Source organism: Podarcis bocagei (genome assembly GCF_964188305.1).
Source record: "Podarcis bocagei genome assembly, chromosome: 1".
In the NCBI taxonomy this organism is placed as follows: Eukaryota; Metazoa; Chordata; class Lepidosauria; order Squamata; family Lacertidae; genus Podarcis; species Podarcis bocagei.
In genome coordinates this window covers 53,148,183-53,175,279 of record NC_138125.1, presented here as the reverse complement: position 1 = coordinate 53,175,279, position 27,097 = coordinate 53,148,183, and the positions used below count along the sequence as shown (strand labels likewise).

The window sequence follows — 27,097 nt, the reverse complement described above, 5'->3', positions numbered from 1 at the left end:
ACCCTGTAGAAAAGCTAGTCTTTCACACAATTACAGGCAATGCTGATCCCACTTGTGATGAGAGAAATAATTCAATGCCAAGTCTGCAATCATGCCAGAGAAGGAGGAGGAGGGGGGGAGATATAAGGGAAAGAAAGTATAAAGTAGGAAACTTCTTTCCATTTTTAATTGTCCTTCATGCTCTCTTAAGTGATGACAGTCCCACTGTCTAGCTTCGAATGTGATTGTTTTCATACACCTAGAATGCTGAAGCAATGAGCAAAATGCTTTTCAGCAAGTTATTTACTTATTTTATAAGCAAAAATTGTTACCTCAGGCTCAAAGACAGCTCCGCTGTACACTGGATTTGCTGTTGTCCTTCGTTTCCTTTCTTGTCGCTTACTTTGTATTTCTTGGGAAAAGGGTAGAAATAAAAGCATTTGTAAAGGGCACAAAGACCTAAATATCTAGTATGAGCAAGTTAGGAATCAGGAACTACGGTTTCTGAAATGCTCTATGCAAACTTAATTCTGAAGAAACATCCATATTATATAAATGGGTTGAAAGTAGAGAGGAAAGTGAAGTAAAAGAAAGTAAATTAGCTTGAGAAAGTGTTTTCTGCTCTTCCAAAAGCTCTCAGCTGATATTTTTATCTTCCACATTCTGTGTCACACAAAATTTGTTGCTGGCAACTTATTTCTGCCAGAGGCAGGGAGTTGTTTGAAGACTGATTTATTTGCTTGACTTATATCCCAGTATTTCTCAATGCAAAGGTGGATTACAACAACTTCATATCAAAATATTGCAAACTTTTTTTAAGGTACAAAACCATTTAAATATATTTAACCCAGGGGTGAGGAATCTCCAGGCCATGGGAGACCGCTTTCCCCAAACCACTCCCATGTGCCCCACACCTGACTTCATATGTGACAACAGGTGTGGGGCAGGTAGAGATGTGGCTGTGAAGGCACAATTGAGAGCTTAAAGCATGTTCCCTGTTGTTCAAAGTGGAGCAGATGGAACTGCAGTGGGCTGATGGATACGCTGTGCAGATGATATCTCTGCAGAAAGTAGGCTTGGTGTCACTGCCCACTGAATTGGCAACACAGCTGATCCTTACAGAAAAGAGACTTGGAGTCACTGCCTTTCAGCTGATGGGCAAAAACTTCAAGCCTCATGTTTTCTTTTGCAGCACGCGTTGTTGCACAGAAATGAAAAATTAGTCACCTGACTTCATAGTGAGATCAGCTGATTGGCAGAGTTGCTGCCAGGGTTGAGGGAACCTAGGATCCAGCCTGCCAGTCAAAATAATTTCCCTCAGTTTAAACTATGTGCTAATTAATTGATAAAGGAAATTAAGTTATTTGAAAAATAGTACTGTGGTGGTTCTGATATTGAAGAAACCATATTTGTGACCTTAGATCTCCTAGTCAGAAACCTAAAAATCAGACTAGCATTTAGGATCATCATCCTATTTGGTCATTTTTTCAAGTCCAGGAAACAACCCATAACCTTGAACAGAAAATATTTCATTTTTAAAACTGATATTTTAAACTTTGATACATGGGAAAGTATTCACTCTAAGCAGAAATATTTGAAACTTTTACATTAATTCCAGAGCTCTGGAATAATTTATGCAGCTCAATCCTAAACTTATTTACTTGGAAGTAAGCACCATTAAGTTAAATAAACTTTTTCCTTGATAGCGTGCAAAGATTGCAGCCATAGTCATTTTTCTTACCTTCTAGATGGTCATGTGTAACCAGTCCAAGAGACACCATGAAGGCAAGTTTCTGTATCAGAAAAGAAGAAGAAAACAATTCAATCAAATTAAAAGAGGAACTAAACTTATTTTAAGGTGAAATAGTAGCTTTAAAAAAGTGATACAATTTTCACTGAGCAATTTTTCAAAAACATACATCACCTGTATATCTGAAATGGCACTTCATAAAATGAAGCAAACAGCAGCACTATGTCTCTTTATACAACTTGCATATCCCTTAGTTCAAAAGGGAGGGTTGGCAAGCTCATCTCTGTGGATCTATGAGACTGAAGGCAGCTCCACACTTTATACAGAAGTCTTTATGCAGCAGGGACACTAGTGTTTTCTACAGCAACCTCATAAAGGCTGGACAACATAGATGCATATACGTGATTCCTAAAGCCTGACAAGGCCAGGGCTCCCAGAAGCATGGACTTGGGAGTTAAAAGATGCAGAAACTTGATAGTTAACAATGTGGTGACAGAAGAGTTTAAAATTGAAAAAGGAACACGACAAGGCTGCCCTATTTCCCCTCTGTTATTTATATCGGTCCTGGAGGTGCTCTTGAATATGATTAGAGGGGATCGGTTGGTTGAAGGGATACAGGTCGGAGTTAAACAGTACAAACTTAAAGCCTTCGCAGACGACCTGGTTTTAACACTACAGGAGCCAGAATCTAGTACGAAAAGAGTTCTAGAATTGATTCATGAGTTTGGTCGGGTGGCGGGATTTAAATTAAATAAGCAAAAAACCAAGGTTTTGGGGAAAAATTTGACACCTTTGGAATCAGAAAGGTTTCAGAAAGAGACAGATTTAAATGTGGTTAAAAAGGTGAAATACCTAGGGGTTAACTTGACTGCCAAAAATTTGAATTTATTTAAGGACAATTATGAAAAGTGTTGGTCAGAAATCAAAAAGGACTTAGAAACTTGGTCAAGATTGAAGCTTTCCTTGTTGGGACGAATTGCTGCTATTAAGATGAATGTGTTGCCAAAGATGTTATTTTTGTTTCAGACCCTACAGATTGTGGACAGAGTGGAATGTTTTGGAAAGTGGCAGAGAGATATCTCTAAGTTTGTCTGGCAGGGCAAAAAGCCCAGAATAAAATTTAAAATACTAACTGATGCAAAGGAAAGAGGGGGGTTTGCCCTGCCGGACTTAAGGTTATATTATGAAGCTGCAGCTTTCTGCTGGATGAAAGATTGGTTACTTATTGAGAACACTGATGTCCTGGATCTGGAAGGGTTTAACAATGCTTTTGGATGGCATGCTTATTTGTGGTACGACAAGGTAAAGGTTCATAAAACTTTCAAGAACCATATTGTCAGGAAAGCAATATTTAATGTCTGGATAAAATACAAAGACTTATTAGAAAATAAGACCCCAAGGTGGTTATCACCAATGGAAGCTAAGGCTTGGAAAAGACTCAATATGGAGGCCGTATGGCCGAAGTATTGGGAAATAATAGAAAAAGTTGAAGATACTTGGAGGTTGCAGAGTCTGGAGAAAATAAAAGACAAAGTGCGAGATTGGTTACATTACGCTCAGATTAAGGAGGTTTTTAATTTGGACAAAAATATAGGTTTCCAGGTGGAAAAATCGAAATTAGAAACAGAATTGTTAGAATCTAAGACTAAGGTACTTTCAAAAATGTATAACTTGCTGTTAAAATGGAACACTCAAGATGAAACAGTTAAATCAGCCATGATAAAATGGGCTCAGGACATTAGGTACAACATTATGTTTGCTGACTGGGAACGGTTATGGACCACCAGTGTGAAGTTCACGGCATGTAATGCCTTGAAAGAAAATATTATGAAAATGAGATATAGCTGGTACATGACCCCAGTCAAGCTTGCAAAAATATACCATTTGCATGATAATAGATGTTGGAAATGTAAGGAGACTGAAGGAACATTCTTTCACCTCTGGTGGACTTGTCCAAGAGTGAAGGCCTTCTGGGAAATGATTTATAATGAGCTAAAAAAGGTATTTAAGTATACCTTCCCTAAGAAACCAGAGGCCTTCCTCTTGGGCATTGTAGGCCAGAAAGTGTTAAAGAATGACAGAACTTTTTTTATGTATGCAACAACAGCAGCAAGAATACTCATCGCAAAATATTGGAAGACACAAGATTTGCCCACACTGGAAGAATGGCAGACGCAACTGATAGACTATATGGAGTTGGCTGAAATGACTGGCAGAATCCGAGACTTGGGAGAAGAGACAATGGAAGAGGACTGGAAAAAGTTTGAGGACTATTTACAAAACAGTACAAACTGTATGAATGTTAAGAAATTGCACGATTGAAAATAACATGGTACCAGCAATTTAGTTGAAAGACACATGAGACTAAGCGATGTTTAAGAAAAGGATTAAATTTGAAGTAATATTATGTTTAAACTAAGCTGATAAGTATTTGACAAAAATTATTTGAAGTTTGAGACATAATATCTGAGAAGTACAAAATAAGATCTGAAATAAGGTAATAAATTGCTGTATATAACTTTATTACTGAGAATGCAGGGAAGGGAGATGAGAGGAAGTCCAGTTAGTTATGAAGAAATGTGTTATGAAAAGTTATGATTTTCTTTACTTTATGTTCATGTTTCTGTTTATTTATGTTGTTCTTTGTTCGTTACTCCTTGGTGAAGGTATTGTATATGTTTGGTGATTTTTCTTTGTTTGAAACTTGCAATAAAAAATTTTTAAAAAATAAAATAAAAGATGCAGACACAAGTGTTGCTGCAGAGAAACACCAATTTAAAACTAGCTGCACCTGTAACTGCTGAATTACAATACATCAAGCACATTGCTATCACTTGTGGACTGACCTAAGACAAAATATTTGTTAGCATACTGAGTAAGATACAGATAGGTAGCCGTGTTGGTCTGCCATAGTCAAAATAAAAAAATTCCTTCCTGTAGCACCTTAAAGACCAACTAAGTTGGTCTTTAAGGTGCTACAGGAAGGAATTTTTTTATTTTGAGTAAGATAATTAGCATAACTATGCTAGGATGTCTGTATTACCAACAACTGCTTTGTGAATTATCACTGCTAATTAGATACACTGTCTGTACTTCTCTGCATTTCAGCTTCCTCTGACCACTATTTACAAATAGCCCCCAACTCTGAACCTAACAGTTCAGCTGCACCCTAGGCCTTTGCTGTCCATTCAAAACTAATTTGAAAAATTAAAAAAAAAATCCCTGTATAAACTTGCATGTGCATCAGATATATTGTAAAATTCTCGTGATTTTATGGTTTATCGTTTTGTAAATTGCTTTGAGGTTTGTTTGTTTTTACAATCAAGCAATGTATAAATGAATAAAATAATAAATAACATTATACTTTATGAAAATGAAAATAGAACATAGTGTGATTTGAATTATGAAAGCCATAGTTATCTAACTGGAGATTACTCAAAACCTGAAAACATGGAAGCCTTCCAGCACAAGCAAGGATTTCTGAACTGTCCAGATGATTGCTGCATAAGCTGTTTGCGCAGAACATCACAGCTGTATGTATCTATTTTAAAGAGACAGCCAAGTTATGCTATTCTTAGACTGCTATAAAAAGTTTTAGGGCATGAGAACCGTGAGATTCAAAAAGCAGTAGTTCACTTTCATCTCATCTAGCACAACTGTTCAGGTCAAGTATTTGCAGTCTATGATTTCTTAACTCCATTAACCATGTTTTAGAATTCAAGAGACTAGACCTGTGTGACAATGTTTGGCCTCATTCCCTTTCACTGTACATGAATCACATGGACTGCAAAAGGACAGCCACAGTGGAGCAAAAAAGCATTTCAGATTCTGACAATACTACGGTAAGTAAATTAGTAAAAAGTGAAGTCTCTTGGCTCATTTAATATCTTCTCCCTGTGCAGAGGGGAAACCAAGATCTCCCCCTTAAAAAAATATCAGAATTTTGATGGTAGAATATTGTCTAAATGGGCCCCGAGGGAGATTCACTAGTTCCAGTTGATTTTGTGTGTTGCTCAAGCTGCCAGAATCCAGGTTTCTTAGCTTGCGCTTTCTGAAAGATTTGCAGGGTGATAGCTATGTTAACCTCTCGCAACAAAAAGAAAAAGAAAAGAAAAGAAAGAATTGTGGCACATTGAAGACTCACAAATCTATTATGGTAGAAGCTTCTGTGGACTAAAGTCCATTTCATCAGAAGTGTTTTTCTGAGTTGCAGGTATTCTTGGAAAACAAGCTGTCTGAAATGCTATTATAACTCCACTCACCCAAGGAAAGAATAAACTCACCCAATCTCTCTTTTCTAACAGCTGGGGGAACCTTCACACACTCACTTAAATGTGTCATTGTCCCACAGAAAACAAAATAAATCCACAGGCATTTATGTTATTTATAATGTGTTATTTTCAAACTTACATGATGCAAATGTTCAGGAGCTTGATTAAACAAAAACCCTATTTGTTGAAATGGATGGTTACCAGCGAGCTGTAGCTTTATTGTTAAATTTGTACAGGTATTAAAACATGTACCAGTACAATATAGCTACTATGTGAATATAATTTGGGTCTTATTATTTGTTATACAAACCATAATTGTGAGATTTTTCATCTTTGGAAATAGGAAAGGTGAAGGGAGGGCTGGAGACACTTGTCAGGACACTCTCAGCTTTCAGGAAAGGCCAGTGTGTGTTTGTTGTGTGTAGGATGAGTATATTGGGCATCCATGCACAAAGTCTCTTGTGACATCCTTAAGCCCCCATGCTACCTTTGCAAAGGGGAGGGGGAGTCACGGCACCAGCAAATACAACTTTTCCTTAGTCAAACAAGGCCATCCGAAACATGTTTAAAATGTCCCTGTGGGATTGGAGAAGTTGCCGTGCGTGATGCAATCTGAACACTCAAAAGAGCTAAGGATAATTTGGGATTTCTATGTATACAGAACAGTAGAGAGAGCTGGAAAAGCCACTGTTCAAGCCTTACCTTAGGCAAGAACTTAAAGCAAGGCTAGATTCTTTCAGCCTCCTAACCATTACAGGGTTATTGCAAAAATTACTAAGAAAACATGAAGCACTTTGAACACCCTTAAGTGTCATTATCATAATATATTATATAATGCTCTTGCATTCTTTCTTCTAGCCCTGAAAATATTTGGTGAACTGGAATTTGTGGCTAGATTTAGCATTCCTCAGACATATAGACCTCTTCACTGCAGCAATAACGCTGTGAAGAATGTGAATCTCTTTTAAGAGGAAAAGTGGCATTAAAATGTAGATGAAAACAAGCATTTCTAAAGACAGATTTTTTTTTTGAATCTGCACAACCCCACAAAAGGATATTGTAGATATTTGTACTAGTACCTGTGGGTTTTCTTCTCGTTTTGGTTTGGGTGGTGCAGGAGGAGCAACTGTATGAATCTCTGTTGGCTTCTCCTCTGTTTCTGCTTGGGGCTTGATAGTCTGAAAGGGAAACAACAGCAAGTGAACACAGGTTTCTTAAATTCCTAAACAAACAGAAACAGCGGCCAGTGTTTTTCTTTACCAAAATGAAGAAATGGATGGAAATGAATCCGAACAATACACTAAACATTTTCCCCAAGAGCTCCTTTAAAAAGTGTGGTAAGGTACATTTTAAGTAGTGAAAACACAATCCCAAATAAAAATTACTATTTAGAACATCAAGGGTACAACTGCAACACTTAAGTAGCCCAATTCAGCAACTAGATCATGTAATAACAATAACTTTGCATCTAAGACGTGGGTAAGAGGGGATATGTATAAGAGAGACCTGATAAACAGAATAACTACAGATGGGATGACGTTTTGTGGAATAACATTCCATGAAAAGCTTGTCCAGACAACAATCTGCCTGAGAGATGCACCTTGCATCTCTCTCATTCATTATTCACTATAACAAGAATTTGCCTGAAGATAAGTTCTCCAGAATTCCCAAGTGCTGGGTTTTCCTGAAACTCATTCGCTTAGTGATGTCATAATCCCCTGCATATTGCATCATAAGTGCCTGCCCAATGATTCCCACTTTATGACATAGCTGTGACGTCACAAAATTAGATCCATCTGTTCTAAGATGACAAATATGTTCTCAATGTGTTTACTCAGAAATAAGAGAAACATAAAGAAATAACTTGAACCATATTGTTTGAAATTGTGAATTATTTTGAATTACTTCTCGGTCCCATCTACTAGACTGTATGATCCCACTTGCTTGTTTGGATGAACCACAACTAACACTATAAGTGCAGTTGTGCTGGAAGAGCAGAGGGGGAAACTCAAGAACCTAACACTAAACTATAGTTTGTGGCTTGCGCAAACTAGACCAATGGTTTGACAAGTGAGGATGAAACCTTGTTTCTTAATTGTTTTATTTGAAATGATGGTGGCCACTTTGGACATCTCCCTTAGAAAATAAAAGTAGGAGGATGTACCTTTTTTATAAATAAATACACGTGTGTGTGTGTGTGTATTCCTAAGACTGGCAAGTGGAAAAGAGAGGTCTGGCTCTGTTCACACTTGAGAAAACTCAGTGGCGTAGCGTGGGTTGTCAGCACCCGGGGCAAGGCAAGTAATTTGCGCCCCCTAACCCGTGGATTTGACCCCCTAACCCGTGGATTTGCGCCCCCTAACCCTAACCCCCAGATGTTGCGCCTGGTGCGGCCGGCCCCCCCTGCACCCCCCACGCTACGGCACTGAGAAAATTTTCTGCCTATTTATGACAAGAAAAGCCATGACCAGACTGGAAGCAGCCTTCCTCAGTACATAAGGGCTGAAGGGCAGTTTCTACATATAGGCTTTTCTTCCACATTTAAGTACTAGGGTTTTTGCTGAAGGTCCTTGCTTCTATGAAACCTAGAGTTGTGGCCAGTCTTGGCACATTGCCACCTGTTGCAGAGCCATATCACCTTGAATCTGCTTCAGAGTGTTTTGAAGAGAGAACGATAATAAAAGTTTTGGGGGGAAGGTGACACACTTCTGTCTACTTAAAAAATAACTGCTCATGGCAAATTTGTCAAGCTTAAAAGACTGAAACCAAGCAAGCTTTTGAGAATACAGATCAGTAGACTCAAAGGTCAGTTTAAAGTGCATTTGCACAAAAAGGCCTACATCTGATAGATGGAATTAGAGGAAATTCTCAAATGTCCAGGGTTATAAACTACTTAAAAAAGGTTAGCTGAAACTGATGGTAATTAAGTCATCTGAATGTCTGCTTCATCATAAATGTCAGCAAGATTATGGATAAATATTATTTGACGGTTAATGTTTCATGCTGAAGCAGCAGAAAAAGCACAAAACGAGTAAATTTTAATTATTCTGGTGTACTATATATAAAATCACAAATTAACTGCTCACTCATTATGAATTATTGGTACATTCCCAATCCCTGTCTGAGGAACAAGGTATTATCAGCCATCTCTATTCACACATTGTATCTCACGATTGGCATGAGACAGAGAACAGTTGCTGGCTTGTCCACCCGCGTCCTCTTCTGCCAACCCTGCCCCATCCATACATTGCAAGAAACCTCTGAACAGGAGAGCATACCCTATATGTGTATCCGCCCCCTGTGATATAGAACCCAATGAAATCAGGATTATAAATTTGGGATGGAGGAAAATTTCACTTGGCCTGCATTTTTAAGCAAATGCACCTCCCAGACTAAATAAACAGATTGAAACATAATTATACTTTGGATTTTGCACTTCTCCAAATTTTGCAATATCGTTCTTGGCTCAAAAAAAAAGTGTCAAAATGCATTAAAAAATGGGAATTTGCTTCAGGATAAAATAGGCTTTCCAAACGCCATTTTGGAAAATACACAACTAAATACATATTTTGATATTAAAATACATATTTATGTATTTAAATGCAGAGTTTTGGACAGTCTTTTAAAAACTGCTCAGCTTAATATGGAAACAGGATGGAATACACCTATGAGCACACACAGGAAATGTACACAGGATGGAAATGGACTGATCCACCCATCCCTATTCCAAATTGTGCAGGGAGCGTGCCCAGGCTTCTCCAACATATGGACAGTCTAAGTGGCGGTGGAAGGGGATGGGATGGCTGGTATGGAAGGGCTAGTGGGCACAGAACTGTTCTCGGTCACACAAGATTGCTAACCACAGGAGAGGCAATGAGAGGACAGGTTTTATGTTATGTTTAATTGCATTTGCATCTCCATTAATTCTATTGTCTTTAGGAGAAGGAAACGATTCACAGTTTAAACTACTAATGCATTTCTCCATCTGTACCTGTTTCTCAACATTTGGTTTGCTGATTTGTAGAGTCTGAGGTCCAGCAAGCCTGGTACCTGGGGCTGCTATAACAATGCTGGTGAGTTGTGCCATTGGAAAAGTTTTGGCTATGGTTGCTGTTTGCCCATTCACTACACGGACTGGGTGTATGGAATTCTGAGAGGAAGGTAAGGAGGTGGGTGTGAATTTTGTTGTCAGCATCACAGGCCTCTGAATAAGCTGAGGAGCAGCGAGCATAGGAGGAGGTGGGGCAGGGGCGATAGGAATGTTGTTCTGGGCAACAGGTTTAGGTCGAACCTACATAAGAGAGAGAGAAACCCATATCAGACCACATGCATAGATAAGATATAGTACTTAACACATAACTTATGGCTGTGCCAACAAATATGACTCAGATTACAATAGTGTTTGTATTATATAGTGCTACACATCTGCACTGGAAAGAACTACAGTAGGCCCAAAACTTACACAATTGCAGCCTTGCATACCTCGACAAAAAATAAATAGAAAGAGGGTGGGAGACTGGAAAAACCGTCAGAAGGGGCCACACAATCTCTCACAAAAGCCTCCAGAGCCCTCATGTGACCTTCCAAAGCCTGGGAAACAAGGCTCTTTCAGCACCCAGTTTTCCTGCCATGGAAAGAGTTTTTAAGCCCTCTGCCTTATTTATAGGACTCTCAGAAGGGGTCCTTGCGTGAGGGTCCACGAAGGCCCTGCAAGGCTCCCAAGATCTTGCCTGCCCAGTGCGCTGATATCAAGATGGGTAGGAATGGTTTGCAGAGGAAGGCAGTTCCAGGTTGGGTGTGTGGTTTCCTGACGTTGAATGATTTTGTCTTTGCAAGTAGATCCCTGGAATGTAACCCTCATGTACATTTCAGGCCTACCACACTTTTAAAACCGCCCCAAATCTTGTTTAATTCCAGCTATGATTGTTGCACTGTGTTCGCCTTCCACAGCCTACTGTCCTCCAGAGGTTTTGAACTACGATTTTCATTCTCCTTCACAATATCCCATTGTGATTGTGGCTGAAGGGAATTGTGGTCCAAAACACTTGAAAGCTGCCAGGCTAGTAATGGCTGCACTATGCATTAACTGCTAGTGTGCAGATGTTAACCACACATTCTTGTACATTTCTACAATACTGTCATCATTTTGTATGTTACATTTTGTATCTTCACATATTCAATGTTAATCATACTTTAAAAGGATATACTGGTTCTGGAAGCACAGGTCTGGAAGCACAACTTGCAATGATATATTCTCAAGGAATACTGAGTGTTGAGGGGAGTCTAAGCAGGTTATCAAATACAACTGCATTACCAAAATATCTTTGGATAGATCTGGGGGAATTCAAAGGTCTGTTAATTTGAAGTATTTCTAAAATCTAGGGTGTCTAAATTGGATACAAATAGCTATGCATTCTAATTTATTATTAGATCAACTGTATTGGCAAGAGTAGCTAGTTTCTGAATTACACAGCTCTCTCCTCCAATCAGGGATTACATTTTTGAGCCCGACTAACTTTCTTTGGGTTAAATGCAGGTGACTAGAGCATTGGATGGGCATATCTATAGTGCAGCAGTTAATATTTTCACGCTTTCCTCTCTTTCATAACTGGGTAATGATTGTTGACATTACAACTAGGAATTTGAATAACAACTATATTAAAAATCAACAGTGTGGGTAGGAGAAGAGATGTAGCTTCAATGAGATGCAGATGGCATCCTCTGAGAGAGAGAGCAACTAAATTAATTCTAGTAATTTAAAATACTGCAAACAATCTATTACATAATGCCTTCATCTTTGGGTAAAAGATCAGATTTTTTTCAAAAAGTTGCAGCTCAAGTTATTTCTAGATAAAATCTGCTCCTCTTTGGAAGAAAGGAGCAGAAGCTAGAAACTATATTAATTAGATTACAGTTACGTTTTGCTTAACAAAAAGGCTAAGGATTCACATTAAATAGGGGCTCTTTAATCAAAGAAACTATGAAAAATATTCAGCACTCAATAACCTTATAACAAGCAAGGCATTTCTTCATCATCTCGTCTTTAATTCAGTTCTTACAGAACTAGTGCAAGGTAGAGAGCTGACAGGGAAACAAAAATATGATAGCAAAGCTGGAGATTTAATCTGGAAAGCATATTAGGTAGTGTTCAATTATTACCAGGTATACGAAACATCTGGTGTTGTACTTCTTCCAATCAAAGTCACACTTTTAGGACAAACTCCCCACTCCTACCCCTTTTCCTGTTTTGGACAAACTCACCTGTGGAAGAAAATTTGGACGAGGTGTGAGTCTGGGAGGAGGGATGAACTGTGGCACTTTGATGGGCTGAGGAGGTGTAGCTTGAACCTGCTAACAATAAGAGGGGGCGGGTGGGAAGAAGACAAATTTAAGCAAAGGGAATAGGCGTGATGAGCAACTTCAAAGCTATTCAGGCACAGCCTACCTTTCTCACAGTAAATAATTCTTGCTCTTCAAGCCATTCTGAAATAAAACGGCATTTCATGGGCATAATGGAGCTAAGTATCCTTTTGTTTCACCAGCATGTAAAACCCAAGACCTCTACTATTTTTAAAAATATGCCCTCATCCTTGACATTTTTGAATTCTCCTCTTTGTTTTATGAGTCAAAGCGCTACAAATAACCACAAAGAATAATCAGGTTTGGCTGCCCATTCAAGTGGAGCTGCACATGATGCTTAATTGTGCTAAGGCTTCATAACTTGGGGGGATGTTTTGAAATATTTGATAAGAGGGCATAAACAATAATATTCAAAAATGCTGGAAGGATAAATGTTAGGTACTAGATAAATTATTTAGTACATTAGGACTCTGGTTCTCTCTTAAATGTGTAGAACACTGTTTTCATATACAGTAATTTGCTTTGGGAGTGAAATACTTTAGGGTATAAATGGATTTCGTTACAGCTGCAGCTCTGGATCAATTCTTATTTAAACAGCAAAACTCCGTTTAAAAGCCTGGCCTCCCTCACAAGGATATATTTTCCACTCAAGTTAATTTTTACATTTCTGCAGGCTTCAGCTGCTTAGCACTTTGTGAAACTGATTATCAGAGTTACTGGTTAGTCACAAAAGCGCCCCTGAGAAAGACTCGTGTGCAGGTTGAGGAAGATGCTGGCTAGATCCCGTCATGCAGGATGATTTCTTTGTGGGTCCAGCAGCAGCAAGAAATAGACAACGTTGGTGAGCCTCATTAAAATAATTTTAATATAAGCAGTGAAAGGAACATATATTTAAAACCATAACCTAAATAAGGAAAGTCCATGCATGGTCCTACATGCCTTTATTGGCAAGCACAGCATTGTAAACAGTTGGAGTGAAGGTGCATTGTCAATTATCTTTCAGCACACCAAGGAAAAATATATGATATGATAGTAATCATTTGTTAAAGTAGTAAATTATTTTAAAAATTGAAACCCATTAGAGCAAAAGTATTTTCTCACATTAAACAAAGTTTCTCAATACGTGTATATGCCCAAAAGGGCACACATCTCTGTTTCAACAAGGGAAATTTTAAAAAATGGCTCACGCCCTTAGAACACTAGGCAACAAAGACCGCTTACCAATGTGACTGTATTTTTTGCCACTATTTGAACTGCCTCTGTTCCTGGACCAGTGACTTTATTTGTTGTCTGGAGGTTGACTGGCGTGTTCTGTGCATCAGTGCTAAGGACAGTTTTCTGGTTGCTATTGATGGCAGTCACCATGGCAATTGTAGGTCTTGGACCCACAACGGAGGCAGGCATGGTTGCTGTTGCTGCTTTCAGGACAAGAGGTAGTGTCTTAGTGGTGATCATAGAAGCTGTAGTTACCGTCTTCTAAGAGAAAAAAAACAAAAAACACTTTGGAACCTACTCATCGCAAACTGGACAGAGTTTGCTCTAGAAATTCACAAGTGAGAAAGCAGAAGCTGAAGTGCAAGGGAAATGCAACTGGGAAGATTTAAAACACCGATTTCTTACCTGTCAAAGCTGTATGGAATCAGCCCACTCCTTTACAAATACTTTCAATAAACCTTCCACATATAGACGTACAACCGCACAGGAAACAACATGCCATGGCTTGCTTAATCCATTGCTGAACTGTGTGTGAAATCAATCATGTCTTGGTAGTACATGCTTTGGCGCATATAATGTCCCCATGTCTCTTGTCAATTCCATGTCCCCCAAACATTAGTGTACCTATACGATGCTACAGGCAGTGCCAAATGGAATTTGTTTTGAACCAGTGTTTGTAGGCTGTGATCAAATGGATAAGAGTTAACAGGCTAATACTGAATCCAGGTAGATGGACTTTTGGTTGCTAGGGAATTCAGGAGAATTTGCCTAGAAATGCCCTTGACAGAGTGTTGAACTAACTGTTCAGTAGCAGACAGGAGTCTGAGAACCTTGGCCACCAACAGTTGTAATAGTGGGCACAATGTACTGGGCAGGAGCTGCAGGGTGTGTGTGCTTGTACTCAGCAAACATGGAACCAGGAACACCGAGGTGCAAAGTAGATGCAATGTGTACTTTAGCAGAATTTTCCAAGCATTTGATATTGAATTGAGTTTTTTTGTTTTTGCTGTTGCTCTAATGTTCCTTTTTCATTATCAGATTTAATTGACTTGGTATTTTATGTAATTTTATATTGTTGAAACACCTTCAATTTCCTGCGATATTTCAGAGCTAAAGTATCAAGACTAAAATGAGGGGCTTTCAGCATAATCAGTAAAAGCACATCACAACTAGATTTTAGCGTCACTATTATGACAGTGTTTTCACTAGTTCTTATGATTTACACAACACATTCCACAACTAAAAATAATCAGGTCTGCTAAAATCCCTTATTGAAGAACTTATTGTGGTTGTTGCACAATGTGGAAAATGCTTTGTTTATAATTATTTCAAATGAGAAAGCACATATTTAGCTAGTTTTAAAGAAGACTAATTTGGAAAGCATTGCAGATTTCCGAGTAGACAATTCAGAGATGCATGTGTGTGCAACGTAAGTTATAACTTGGTTTTCTCTATACACTTTAAAGGAACGGGTTGCAGATTCAGTGCTTTCTAAGAAACACCCTAATTGGACGCTGGCAAGAAAAGAGTAGAAGCAATTTCAATACAGTGTCGCTAGAGGGCTCTTTAGCATTGAACATAACTTTGTACAAATGCAGAAATGACCTGGAAGTTAATCTCAAAGTGCACAACACAGAATACAGAGAAGAACATGAGTGTCCCTTTACAGTCAAAACTCTAGATAAAAGCAGACACCAATAATTAAAAAATGACTCACAATCTACCTGAAAGATATACTTGTTAATGCACACTTTGCTCTCTCACATTTTAAATATTGTTTTGTTTCAGTTACTTTAAAAGCACATCAAGTGGAAAAGTCAGATGAGAGTCCGACAATTCTGAATTCCTAGAGCAATATCTGAAGTGGTCCTAGTCAGTAATATATATCGACTTCCAGGTGAACAATTCCCATACAAAGCAGAGCCTTGCAAACTAAAAAGTAAGTATTCCACCAACAGTTCTGCAATTCTCTGCATAGACATGAATTGATGGTAGGATATTCATAGCAGGCCAGTCCCGATCCTTCTCCTCTTCTGATGAAAGTGCACTGCCCCATGAGGCTTTCTCTCTTCCCAGCTATGATCTAGCAATGCCCATTCCATCATGCTGAATGAAACCAAGGGAGAGAAGGAAAGGAGGGGCAGCAGTTTTTGCTTACTTTCTGTCCTTGAACTACTTCCACTAGTGCACTTAGCTTAGCATTTGCACTAACTAGCAGTGATTTTTCAAGCAATCCAGTTAGTAGTCTCTCCTGATCCTAACTTGGAGATGCCACAGATTTTCAGGCAGGAGTCTTTCCCAACCCTAACTTGGAAATGCCACAGGTTGACTCTGGAACCTTGTGTATGTAAAGCATCACTGCTACTGAGCTGTGGCTCCCTAGATGAAGTTTCCAAGTACAGAACTAAATGAAATAAATGCCAAAAACAAATGCCTCATGTCAAGCTCCTCCTTTGTAATATCTTGTGGATGTGTCCAGATGTCATCACCCTGTGCACTTCCTTGCTTCTGCTCCATATATTTTGCTGCTGATAGGGAAACACAGTGTCATGGCATGTTACTGATGGGAAAGGATTTTCTTTAACAAGGGGCCACCATTTTCAGTAACAGCCAGTCATTGTGTTAGTTCTGCCCACAGGGTCTCAAAGAGCCAGCGGGAGCAAATAACTGCTCACAAGAAAAAGGCTCAGTTTCTTGGCTGCCCCAATGCTGCTTAAAACAACAGCAATTTTCCTTAAAGCATTTCCAGTACTCTAGAAGCGTGCTTATCGCTTATCTTTTTCTAGTGAGAAGGAGCAATAGACAACTTCTAAGCTTACACTTTCTCCAAACTCAGGGCACTCCCTGGCCAAAGTTGTAGGGAGGAGGCAGTCAAGTGACTCTCAAAACAGAGTATCAAACCAACACCATTTATGCTTCTGAGGACCTCTCTAAATACCTTATTTTCCCCAAGATTTCCCAGTCTCTATAGTCTCTATCATGCTGAGAACAGAAAGAGGAATAGTTGTTCCCTGTTGAGATGAGAGTTTACTCTCCTCTGCCTCATTATACGCCATATACAGTGGTACCTCGCAAGACGAATGCCTCGCAAGACAAAAAACTCGCTAGATGAAAGGTTTTTCCGTTTTCGAGTTGCCTCGCAAGACGAATTTCCCTATGGGCTTGCTTCGCAAGACGAAAACGTCTTGCAAGTTTGTTTCCTTTTTCTTAACACTGTTAATACAGTTGCGACTTGACTTCGAGGAGCAACTCATAGAACGCAGTGTACATAGTAGCCTTTTTTGAGGTTTTTAAAGACTTTGGTGATTTTTGAAGCTTTTCCAGAACTTCTTTTGCAGCCATTTGGTAAGTTAAGTTTTTAAAACTTTTTTGGGGGGGGGTTTGGATTTTGGGTTGGGGTGTTTGGAATTCAAGGACTTGGTGTTGGGGAGGGGTTTGCAAGAATCTGGAAGCTTGTGTGTTTTTTTCTGCATTTTTATGATTTTTTGTGACCATTGGGGCACTCTGCTGTTTTTTCAAAAAAAATTCTGGATTTGAATTTCTGTGTGCTGGGTGGCTGGGGGAACAGTTGGGGAGGGGTTTGCAAGAATCTGGAAGCTTGTGTGTTTTTTTCTGCATTTTTATGATTTTCTGTGACCATTGGGCCACTCTGCTCTTTTTTTAAAAAAATTCTGGATTTGAATTTCTGTGTGCTGGGTGGCTGGGGGAACAGTTGGGGAGGGGTTTGCAAGAATCTGGAAGCTTGTGTGTTTTTTTCTGCATTTTTATGATTTTCTGTGACCATTGGGCCACTCTGCTGTTTTTTTAAAAAAATTCTGGATTTGAATTTCTGTGTGCTGGGTGGCTGGGGAAACAGTTGGAGAGGGGTTTGCAAGAATCTGGAAGCTTGTGTGTTTTTTTCTGGCATGGAGAGGCTGCCAGTTCTGATGTTTCTGCGGCTGAAGACTTTGCAGCGGAGTTCCTGGAGGTTGTGAAGACGGAGGGCTACGTTCCACAGCAGGTCTTCAACTGCGACGAGACCGGGCTGTTTTGGAAGAGGATGCCCAGAAGGACTTTCATCACACAGGAGGAGGCCAAGTTGCCTGGCCACAAGCCCATGAAGGACCGTCTGACCCTGCTCTTCTGTGCCAACGCAAGCGGCGACCTGAAGATCAAGCCCTTGCTGGTGTACCACTCAGAGAATCCACGGGCCTTCAAGAGACACAAGATCGACAAGGAGGTGGACTTGTTGGAGGAGTTCAGCTTCATCAACATCATGTTCCTGCCGCCTAACACCACGCCACTGCTCCAGCCGATGGATCAGCAGGTCATCGCCAATTTCAAAAAACTCTACACCAAGGAGCTTTTCAGGCGATGCTTCGAGGTGACTGACTGCACCACCATCACCCTGCGGGAATTCTGGAAGGACCACTTCGACATCGTCACCTGCTTGAAGATGATCACCACGGCCTGGAACGGGATCAGCCAGAGAAATTTGAATTGCGCTTGGCGCAGCCTGTGGCCGGACTGTGTGGCACCAAGAGACTCTGATGCACCAGAGTCAACAGTGGTGCAGGACATTGTTGCCTTGGGGAGGACCATGGGCCTGGAGGTCACGGAGGAGGATGTCTGCGAGCTGGTGGAGGAGCACGATGACAAGCTGACCACCGTGGAGCTGGTCGAACTGCAGGCAGAGGCTGCGCAGGAGCAGGCCTCACTGGAAGAGGAGGAAGCAACTGAGGAACGGCTGTCCTCCGAAAAACTGAGGGACATTTGCCTGAAGTGGAAGGAGGTGCAGACTTTTGCAGAGCAGCACCACCCTGAGAAGCACGTGGCACATGACGTTGGGAACATTTTTGATACGAGGGTCATGTTGCCTTTCAGGGAGGTGCTGAAAAGGCGGATGAAGCAGCAGACTATGGACAGGTTCTTGAGCAAGAAGCAAAGAGTGGAAGAGGAGCCTTCTTCGAGTGGTCCCCCAGAGTCTTAGAAAATGTACTGTACACTTTGTTGATTTTTAAATGTTTTTCTGTCATGTTTATAAAGTTAATTTATTTTCCCTTCAATTTTTGAACTGCTCTTTACAGTATGTGTGACTTTGAAGAGCAGTTAATAAACTGTTGTACCAAATTTGGCTTTGTTTGGACTTTTTTTGACCATAGGAACGCATTAATTGATTTTCAATGCATTCCTATGGGATTTCGTGATTCGCAAGACGAAAAATTCGCTAGACGACAAAACTTGCGGAACGAATTAATTTCGTCTTGCGGGGCACCACTGTATCAGAAGCTAGACTGCCAAATGTCTACACACAAATAACTTATTTTTTGCTAATTCAAGCAACTAGCTTTCTAAACTGACTATGTGATTCAAGCTTACTGAAATTGCAGCAAATGCCCTCAGCAATTATAGATGAAACTACATTAATCTCTGTTATTGTATTTGTGGGGAGAAGACAGTGGGGGGCAGTTTATGTGGATCCTTTCTATGTATTTCTTTATTTATAGCCTGCTTGGTTTATATTATTATTTCTGGTACAGTGGTGCCTCGCAAGACGAAAATAATCCGTTCCGCGAGTCTCTTCGTCTAGCGTTTTTTTCGTCTTGCGAAGCAACCCTATTAGCGGCTTAGCGGATTAGCGCTATTAGCGGTTTAGCGGCTATTAAAGGCTTAGCGGCTTAGCGGCTAAAAGGCTATTAGCGGCTTAGCGGCTTAGAAAAAGGGGGGAAAGCGAAAAAAATTGCAAGACTCGCAAGACGTTTTCGTCTTGCGAAGCAAGCCCATAGGGAAATTCGTCTTGCGAAGCGCATTGAAAAACGGAAATCCCTTTCGTCTAGAAGAAGAAGAAGAAGAGTTTGGATTTGATATCCCGCCTTTCACTCCCCTTCAGGGGTCTCAAAGCGGCTAACAATCTCCTTTCCCTTCCTCCCCCACAACAAACACTCTGTGAGGTGAGTGGGGCTGAGAGACTTCAGAGAAGTGTGACTGGCCCAAGGTCACCCAGCAGCTGCATGTGGAGGAGCGGGTTTTTCGTCTTGCGAGGCATTCGTCTTGCGGGGCACCACTGTATTCTGTTTCATGCTGTTGAAACATATTGAACCAAGATCTCTGGACACTTGTAGTTCCCTAGTTAACAACTTCTGAAGGCAATCATTTCCACAAAAAGAGAAAACTCAAGACAATTCCACATTATTTTCCAATGAAGGACACCTATCCTTGCAGAAAATGCTGCAAGGTGGACTCTATTCTGATCCAGTTCTTAAAGCAAGAGTGTATACTCAAGAGCACTTAGCACAGATTAGCTGTGCCTTAACTGTTAAAGACAACCTGGTTAACCTGATGTGCAGTGTTGCACATCAGTTCATCATGAGGGTCCTTAAAGAAACATAAAAAACTAAAGCATGCAAGATTCATATAATACTGTTACTTCAAAATCCAGCAATTGACTTAGCTTTCTGGGGAAGCGGGGAGTGATCCATGCTTAGACTCAAGTTCATAAAGTGTTCTTGTTTCTCTTAAATGCTACTGATAGCTTTGTAGCACAATCTTACACATGTTGATTCAGAATTGAGCCTTACTGAATTCAATATGACTTACTCTCTAGCAAGTGTGCACTGGATTATGATAGGTTAACTCTGATTTTGTGTTCTCTTCTTTATACAATGATACATTTCATTCTAAGAAAGGAATACATTTTGAAAATTAGTGTAACACCTTCAACCACTTTACCTGTGATCCAAGCAGGTTTGGAGAGGCTGCAGTAGTTTGCTGCTGCTGTAGCTGTAGTGGCTGTGGAGTTTGTATTTTGTTTTCTGACTGTGCCAATGGTTGTATTTGAAACTTACTGTCCGGCTGTTCCTGCTTTACCATCAAATTCTTCCGCAGCTGTTCAACCACTCTTTTCTATCATGGAAACAGACACAAAAATACCAGGCATTACATTATTTAACTTGCAAAACACTATATACACTTGTTTATAAATCCATTTACTGTCTGGCTTTCAAAGGATTAATCTAGGTGGTCCAAGCCAACTGCGTCGGCACTGTCCCTTATGTTTGATACAGTAGCTGTTACAATGAGAGTGTAACTGACAGGCAGCAGTGGCAGAATAGACATGTCCTTCAAACAAGATGTCATTTAGCAATTAACTATGGCACTACAGTTACACATATCTGTAGGATCATTGAGCTCTCTCAACCTATTGGGTGCTACTTAATGAACTCCTCAGTATGCATTCCGAGTACTCAAGAGGGATCCTAAAAGTATGGTCATGTTTCAGATCAAGGAAATAAATGAAAATAATATACTGGCTCATTAGGCCAAAGTGCTACCAGCTACTTTGCCCCCACTTACAGAAGGCATCTCAAGATGGATTAACAAATATTGGCAACTTTAAAAACTCTTTTTAAAAAATTAAACACTGCACACATCCATTAGACAACTCATTTTCCCCCCAAATGGCTGAATGCAGAAACCATCAAATATGATAAGCAATAATAATACAGCCCTCAAACCAGAAGTTATGCGTACTTCAATTGAAATCACCCCATGCACGATTGTTCCTACACAGTTCATCCTAGAATCTGTGGTATAGCCAGGACATTCACAGTTCAAACAACCTGCCTGGTTTTCAATCCTTCACAAACCTATCAGGATAATTTCATGCAGGCGGTAAGGAGGGGGAAATGAGAGATAGGGCGGAGAAAGGAATGCGTGTGTCCTACCCACATTTGGCTTCATCCCCACCCACTGCTGGCATGAGGTCCCTGAAAGATTGTACGTAATCAAGCAAAAAAAAGTTTACACACTCTTGTCTTAAAAGTAGTTCAGTGTTTCATACAGCAATTGCCCTGAACTCGTTTAGAGTACCCAATTCCCTAAAATTTTTAACTCTGTATGTTTTCTGCTACAGCAGAATCTGTTTCAGGTTCTTTGGATTTCTCTCCCCCCCCCAATCCCCTTTGGTGGCCATTGGCCAACTCTTAAAACTGCTCAGCCATTGCCTACTGAATCCACTCAGACTTTGCCTTCTCAGTCCATTCTTTTATCAAGTTCTCCCACCCCACCCCTGCCACCACCACTTTACAGTGGTGTATGTTCCAGACTTCTGTCATCTGTTCTAGAACTCTATGGCTCCTGACCTATCTAGGTGACATTTCTAGGCACTTGGATCCTCTGAAATGACTGCTTATCTCAGACTTGCAAATAAGATAATTCAGTCACTAGCTAACTTTAGCACCCCACCAACCCACATTTACTTATGCTGACCATTTGTGGCTCAGTGGTGGCCTGAAAGTATGTTATTTTCCTTGCCTGGCTACCTATGGGTGATTCTTAACAGGTGCTGCAACCTCTCAACAGTTGGTCTTTGCCCCTAAAAGGCGCACTCCTCCATTGTCTCTCGAGACAGGTGGACGTCAGTGCCTTGTCTGGCTACCTATACGTGATTCTTATCAGGCAACCAAGCAAGTGGCTATTTAAAAGACTGGTTTGTAGTTTATCAAACCATGTTGCACTATCTGAATTTATTAGACTACTTTACCTGAAAACTTAACACATGAAAATGAAATATAGGCAGCTGACATCAAGCAAAGAAATCTGCTCCATATCTGAGTTTATATGTGCATTCAACCATTGATCAGTCATTTAAGCTTGCTTTCTGAAACATCAAGTCTGTTATCAAGCTATTTAAAATGCTATGTCAGCAAGCAGAGACAGGAACAAAAGGAACATTTCCAGAAAGCAGAGAAATGTAGAGGAAGTAATAGAACAGAAACCAGTTACACCTGCCAAACAATGACTCCACCTATTAACATCACAGAGACTACATTACTGTGTCGAACAAGATCAGAAAGCCTTTTTTATTTTCTATAGCTATATTTATGAAGTTCGGGGATAAGGGTGATTTTCTACCAGTTCCCTAGTTCAAGGAATCCAGCAGCAGAGAGCTAGCATTCATTTGCTCCGTGTCCTTTATCACAAAACAAAAACAGCAGGGAAAGAAGGGGAAGCTAAGCTCGCATAACTCATGCGCCAAGCTGCAATCATAAGTGAGAACCAATCAGAACAGGAATTTGGTTTAGTAGGAGTCAAGTGAGTCATATCACATTCACAACTCTTCCTCCCCCAGGCCCTGAAACAAAGCCCAGGAAAGCTGTGGAGGAAAATAAGAATGAAACACCTGAAAACTTTCATTAGTTTTACAGAACTAAAGACTTGCCTACTAGCATGAAGAGCAGACAAAATGAGGGAGAAAAGTTGTTCCTCTGCTCTTTTATAAAGAGTGAAAAGTTGTCATGCAGGGACACTTCCTGTCCCCTCCCCTAATTTATTACAAGACAGTTCCTTTGTTCGGTTTAAAGGAGGCATCTTCAACCTTTTCAGACCCAGGACTCACTTTTAACCCAAACATGCATTTGGGGGTCTATTTCTCAATCTTTTGCCGTATATTTGCAAGGTGGCAGTGCTCCTGTTGTGACTTACCTTGGATCAGGCCACACCCCACTACACTGGTGGCCAGTGGCTTAAAGGGACTGCCTGTGTTTTATGTTTTAGAATTGCAAAACTAAACACTAATAAGAAGTGTATGTATTTTATAAGCAAACATGCTTTCTAGGAACTGGTAGCCAGCCAAATACCCTTCAAAGCTTAAAAACAGGGTACCTGATATTCAGAGAAAGAGCCAGAAGGAGCAATAATGGCTGTGCAATCCCTTCTGTCTGTATGAGTGAGAGAAGGTTGTGTAGTCTGCTTTCTCTTGGGCTTGATCTTTGCTTTCGAGGAAAATATTATTCAACCTATTTATTTCCTCCATCACACAATGCATATAATATGTAACTTAACTCCCTTTCTTGAGGTGCCTGAACTGTGCTTAGGTTACTCCATGCTTCGGATAGTGCCACAGTTGCAGTCTGCATTGTGTTGACCTGTGGTGGTCTGATACCACATACATGTCGCACTGCTTGCTGGCTGAGGACTTATGAACACATAGAATAGCAGCAAAACTGAAGTGAACTTAACATTTTATGTGGGCTCCACTCTTTGATGCACCAGACCTTTTCCAATGGCCCATTGTGCCATGTTGGCTTCTTATGACTGGTGTACCTGTAGTACTCTGTTGTGTGGAGGCACCATCATTACATCGGAGCCCAATACCACTATCTATCTTCAACCGCCATCGTGTCATCAAAGCAGCTAAGCCAATGGCATCCATAGTAAGGTCAAAGTCCAGACCACCTGTGACACGAGACCAGGCTAGGGAGTGGAGTGCAATTATGGACAAGTAACACAATTAAGCAGCTTTTATTAAAACATATGCTATTATACACTTCTGAAGGATACTTTGTTGGCACAAACTGGTTGTGCATTCTGGGGACCATGTGACTGACCATGCTCCTTGAATCAGTAGTAATCATTATGTTCATTTTCTCCACATAGACTGCACTGCTTGCACATTCTTTTGCTTCATTTTTACCACACCCTTTTCCTAATTACATGAATATTAGAAAACCTCATGTCCTTGGACATATGTCATTTGCTTCGTTTCATTGTCAAAGCTACCTTAAATCAAGCTGAGAGTACATTTTGTTCAACAACATTCTTGAGGATAAAGCTGCCAGAACTGTATCCGCTTTGTGAACACACTTTGTGCTGTTAAATGTACAGGAGATTCAAGATCAAAATCAACAGCTCCTAGTCTATGCATAATTGCACACACACTTTTCTAAAGTCTACATATTTTAAATATCTAAAGTCCAGGCAACTCTTTTGAAACACCCCGTAAGCACAAAACAGTATAGATAAGTGCATCTTTTAATTGTTCCTTTGTGTACAAAAGTCATTACAAGATGATGCTAACTGCAAAAAACTACAGTATAAATATGAAACATATCTGACAGCTAATGGTAAGCAGCAACTGTCCCTTGGCAACCACAACTGAAGACACAGAAATAGCCTGCTGCCCCTCCAGAAGTTGTTGGACTCCCTATCCCATAAACCCCAGCCAGCCTTGGTCAGAGATGATGGCAATTGTAGTTCAACACATTTAGAGGGCACAAAGTTGTGGAAGGCTGGGCCTAATGTTCCAACCCTACCTGAACTGCCCAAATACCAGGTTTATCTATATATATAGGCACTCCACAAGCCAGTTATTCATTTCTTCACTTCCATTTGTGAAAGCACTGTGAGCTTAGAAAGCCAACATTTCAAATAAACTTGGAAGTCTAACATTACTTGGGGATTTTAATCCCAAGATGTTGTCATGTCCTTTTTGGTACTCTCACACCACCAGTCCCCACTGAACCTGGGCTCACTATGCCTGGGCTCGTAAAGAACCAAGTAGCATTGCAATTACAGACTCCTTGTGCAAACAGGAAACAAATACTGGGTAAAAAATTTGTGTCTAATATGAGGCAATATAAAAACAAGAAGGTTTAAGTAGGATAGAATGATGGTTTTCTTTAGGCAGCGAACTAGTTACAATATTTTTAGTGTAATTTCTCATGAATGAACTGAACAAAAAAGAAAATTATTGGCTTGCTGTATCCTGATTTAGGTCCCGACAGATCTGTTGACTTATGGTCCTGAGATACTCAGTCATGGACTCTCCAACTGATGTGGTACATGTCCTGCCTTAAACTTCCACACAAAATCTCTTGAAATCAGCCCCACATGTTCATTTTCTTGAGAGGGAATTGATCTGGCTATTTAACATTATGCTATTTAGCTGATGAGATGGCAATAATACTTATCACCACATAAATGTTTAGTACAGACTTAGCAAAACAAATTGCTTGGCAGTTGTGGTCACTTGAAGTCTCAATTTCAAGAGTGGCCAAAACTTGTACACCAAGTCTCTTTCTGACTCGCATAATAATCACCCAAAACTCCAACCAACTTGGCCTACTACAGAGAGCACCTCCAGGAAGCAAAAATTAAAACCATCACCCAAGCATAATCTAATAAGGTATCGTCTGAAATACTCTGTCCAGTTATGTTCATCTGCAGGGGTGTAGAATGGGGGGACTGAGGGGGGCCATTGCCCCAGGCACAGTTTTTTGGGGAGCGCACCAAGGTGCCCTGCCCCATCGTGAGCTGTTGTGTCCTTCTCAATGCCGCCCAGCGCTGCTTTGGCCCATGGTCCCGCCAGCCCCCATAGTGTGTCATGCCGCCCTGGGCTCTGGCAGGGAATGCTCTGCCACTGTTCATCTGTGTTTGAGAAAGCTAAAGTTAAACTTTTTTTAAAAAAAATTCACAGGCTGAAATAACCTATCTTATCAGCAGGCTGAAATGATTTGGCTGTTTGTTTTATGGTGGGAAAACATTGCCAGATATATGACTAAATCATGACATTCTGCAAAAAACTAATTTGGGTGAGATGAATTCAGGTTAAGGAAAGCTATCGGTACAAGGACTAATCAACAACTAAATGGAGGCTAAACAGTTGGAGAGATAAAATTCTAGAATAATTATAAGAATGAAAGAATAAGAATAAAAGAAACTTACAGAGTTAAAAAAATACTGGCAGTGTTCTAGGAATGAATACACACCTCAACGATTCCTCAACCTTCTAGTATAAGGAATCCCAAATTAAAAAATGATTTTTTAAATATGAAAATGACTGACTATGTACACACTATCACAAACTTTTATCATGTAAAAGAAACAAGTATAATATGAGATAAGCAGAACCTTTTTGGAAGGTGAGGGGAGAGAATGAGAAGAAATGAATAATAATAGTAATTAATAATAATTTATTATTTATACCCCACCCATCTGGCTGAGTTTCCCCAGCCACTCTGGGCGGCTCCCAATCAATGTTAAAAACAGAAGAACTACTGTAATTTACAGGAGCTTTCTAAGAATGCCTTTTGTAAAAGGAGGCCCTACAAAATGGAATGAAAACTTTCCTACCAAGTTCACACATATCTCATAGTGTGGTCGTCTGACAGCTACACTGTCGTAATTTCAGACAGCTGAACCTCTGCTCTAGGGTTTACACAAGATCAAGTACTTGTCACTCTCAGAGCAGGTATAGTGAGACAGAGTGGGCAAACAGTCCATTTTTCTTTATAATTACACTCCATTAACCTTCTACATGAGAGCTCCTCTGTGCTTTCATACCAACAACACCAACTGTCCACATCTGATAAGTCTTTATGGAATCTACAAGACCAGTACATGTAACAACAAAACCAAAGCACTTCAATATTTCAGACTTAAGCACAAGCCAAACAAAGTTCTTTTACTTAACAATAAAGATATTGATAATTATTATTTATTATTGTTTATTATTTTTGTTGCTGCTGCTGCTGATATCATCATCATCATTATTAGGCAAGCCCATTATTAGGCAAGCCCACCATTGTCCTGGAGTTCTCCAAGTCCACACGACAGACCACTCTCACTCTCAAGTCAGAGAGCTTACTGGGCAGAGGGAAACCAACAGCATCCCTGTTCTGTCTGCAATGCTCAACACCAGGTTCAAACCCAGCTCCTAGGCAGACTGGTCTCCTAATTCAGGTACATAGCCATGTTGGTCTGA

The 27,097-nt window shown here is 40.2% G+C and overlaps 1 protein-coding gene across 5 annotated transcripts in view; it reads right to left on the bottom strand.

The window, feature by feature from the left end:
• The window catches only part of PHF21A (PHD finger protein 21A), a 132,819-nt gene that overhangs the window by 12,008 nt on the left and 93,714 nt on the right, over positions 1 to 27,097 (bottom strand). For 3 of the 5 annotated variants that reach the window (XM_081164842.1, XM_081164839.1, XM_081164840.1), the window contains exons 6-12: positions 20,284 to 20,457; positions 13,582 to 13,836; positions 12,262 to 12,351; positions 9,992 to 10,291; positions 7,080 to 7,178; positions 1,721 to 1,772; positions 312 to 391 (exon numbers count right to left, since the gene is read on the bottom strand). In XM_081164842.1, coding sequence (XP_081020968.1) covers positions 312 to 391; positions 1,721 to 1,772; positions 7,080 to 7,178; positions 9,992 to 10,291; positions 12,262 to 12,351; positions 13,582 to 13,836; positions 20,284 to 20,457 — 1,050 coding nt within the window. The remainder of the gene's footprint in view (positions 1 to 311; positions 392 to 1,720; positions 1,773 to 7,079; positions 7,179 to 9,991; positions 10,292 to 12,261; positions 12,352 to 13,581; positions 13,837 to 20,283; positions 20,458 to 27,097) is intronic. The other 2 variants (XM_081164843.1, XM_081164841.1) reach the window with 1 other exon arrangement.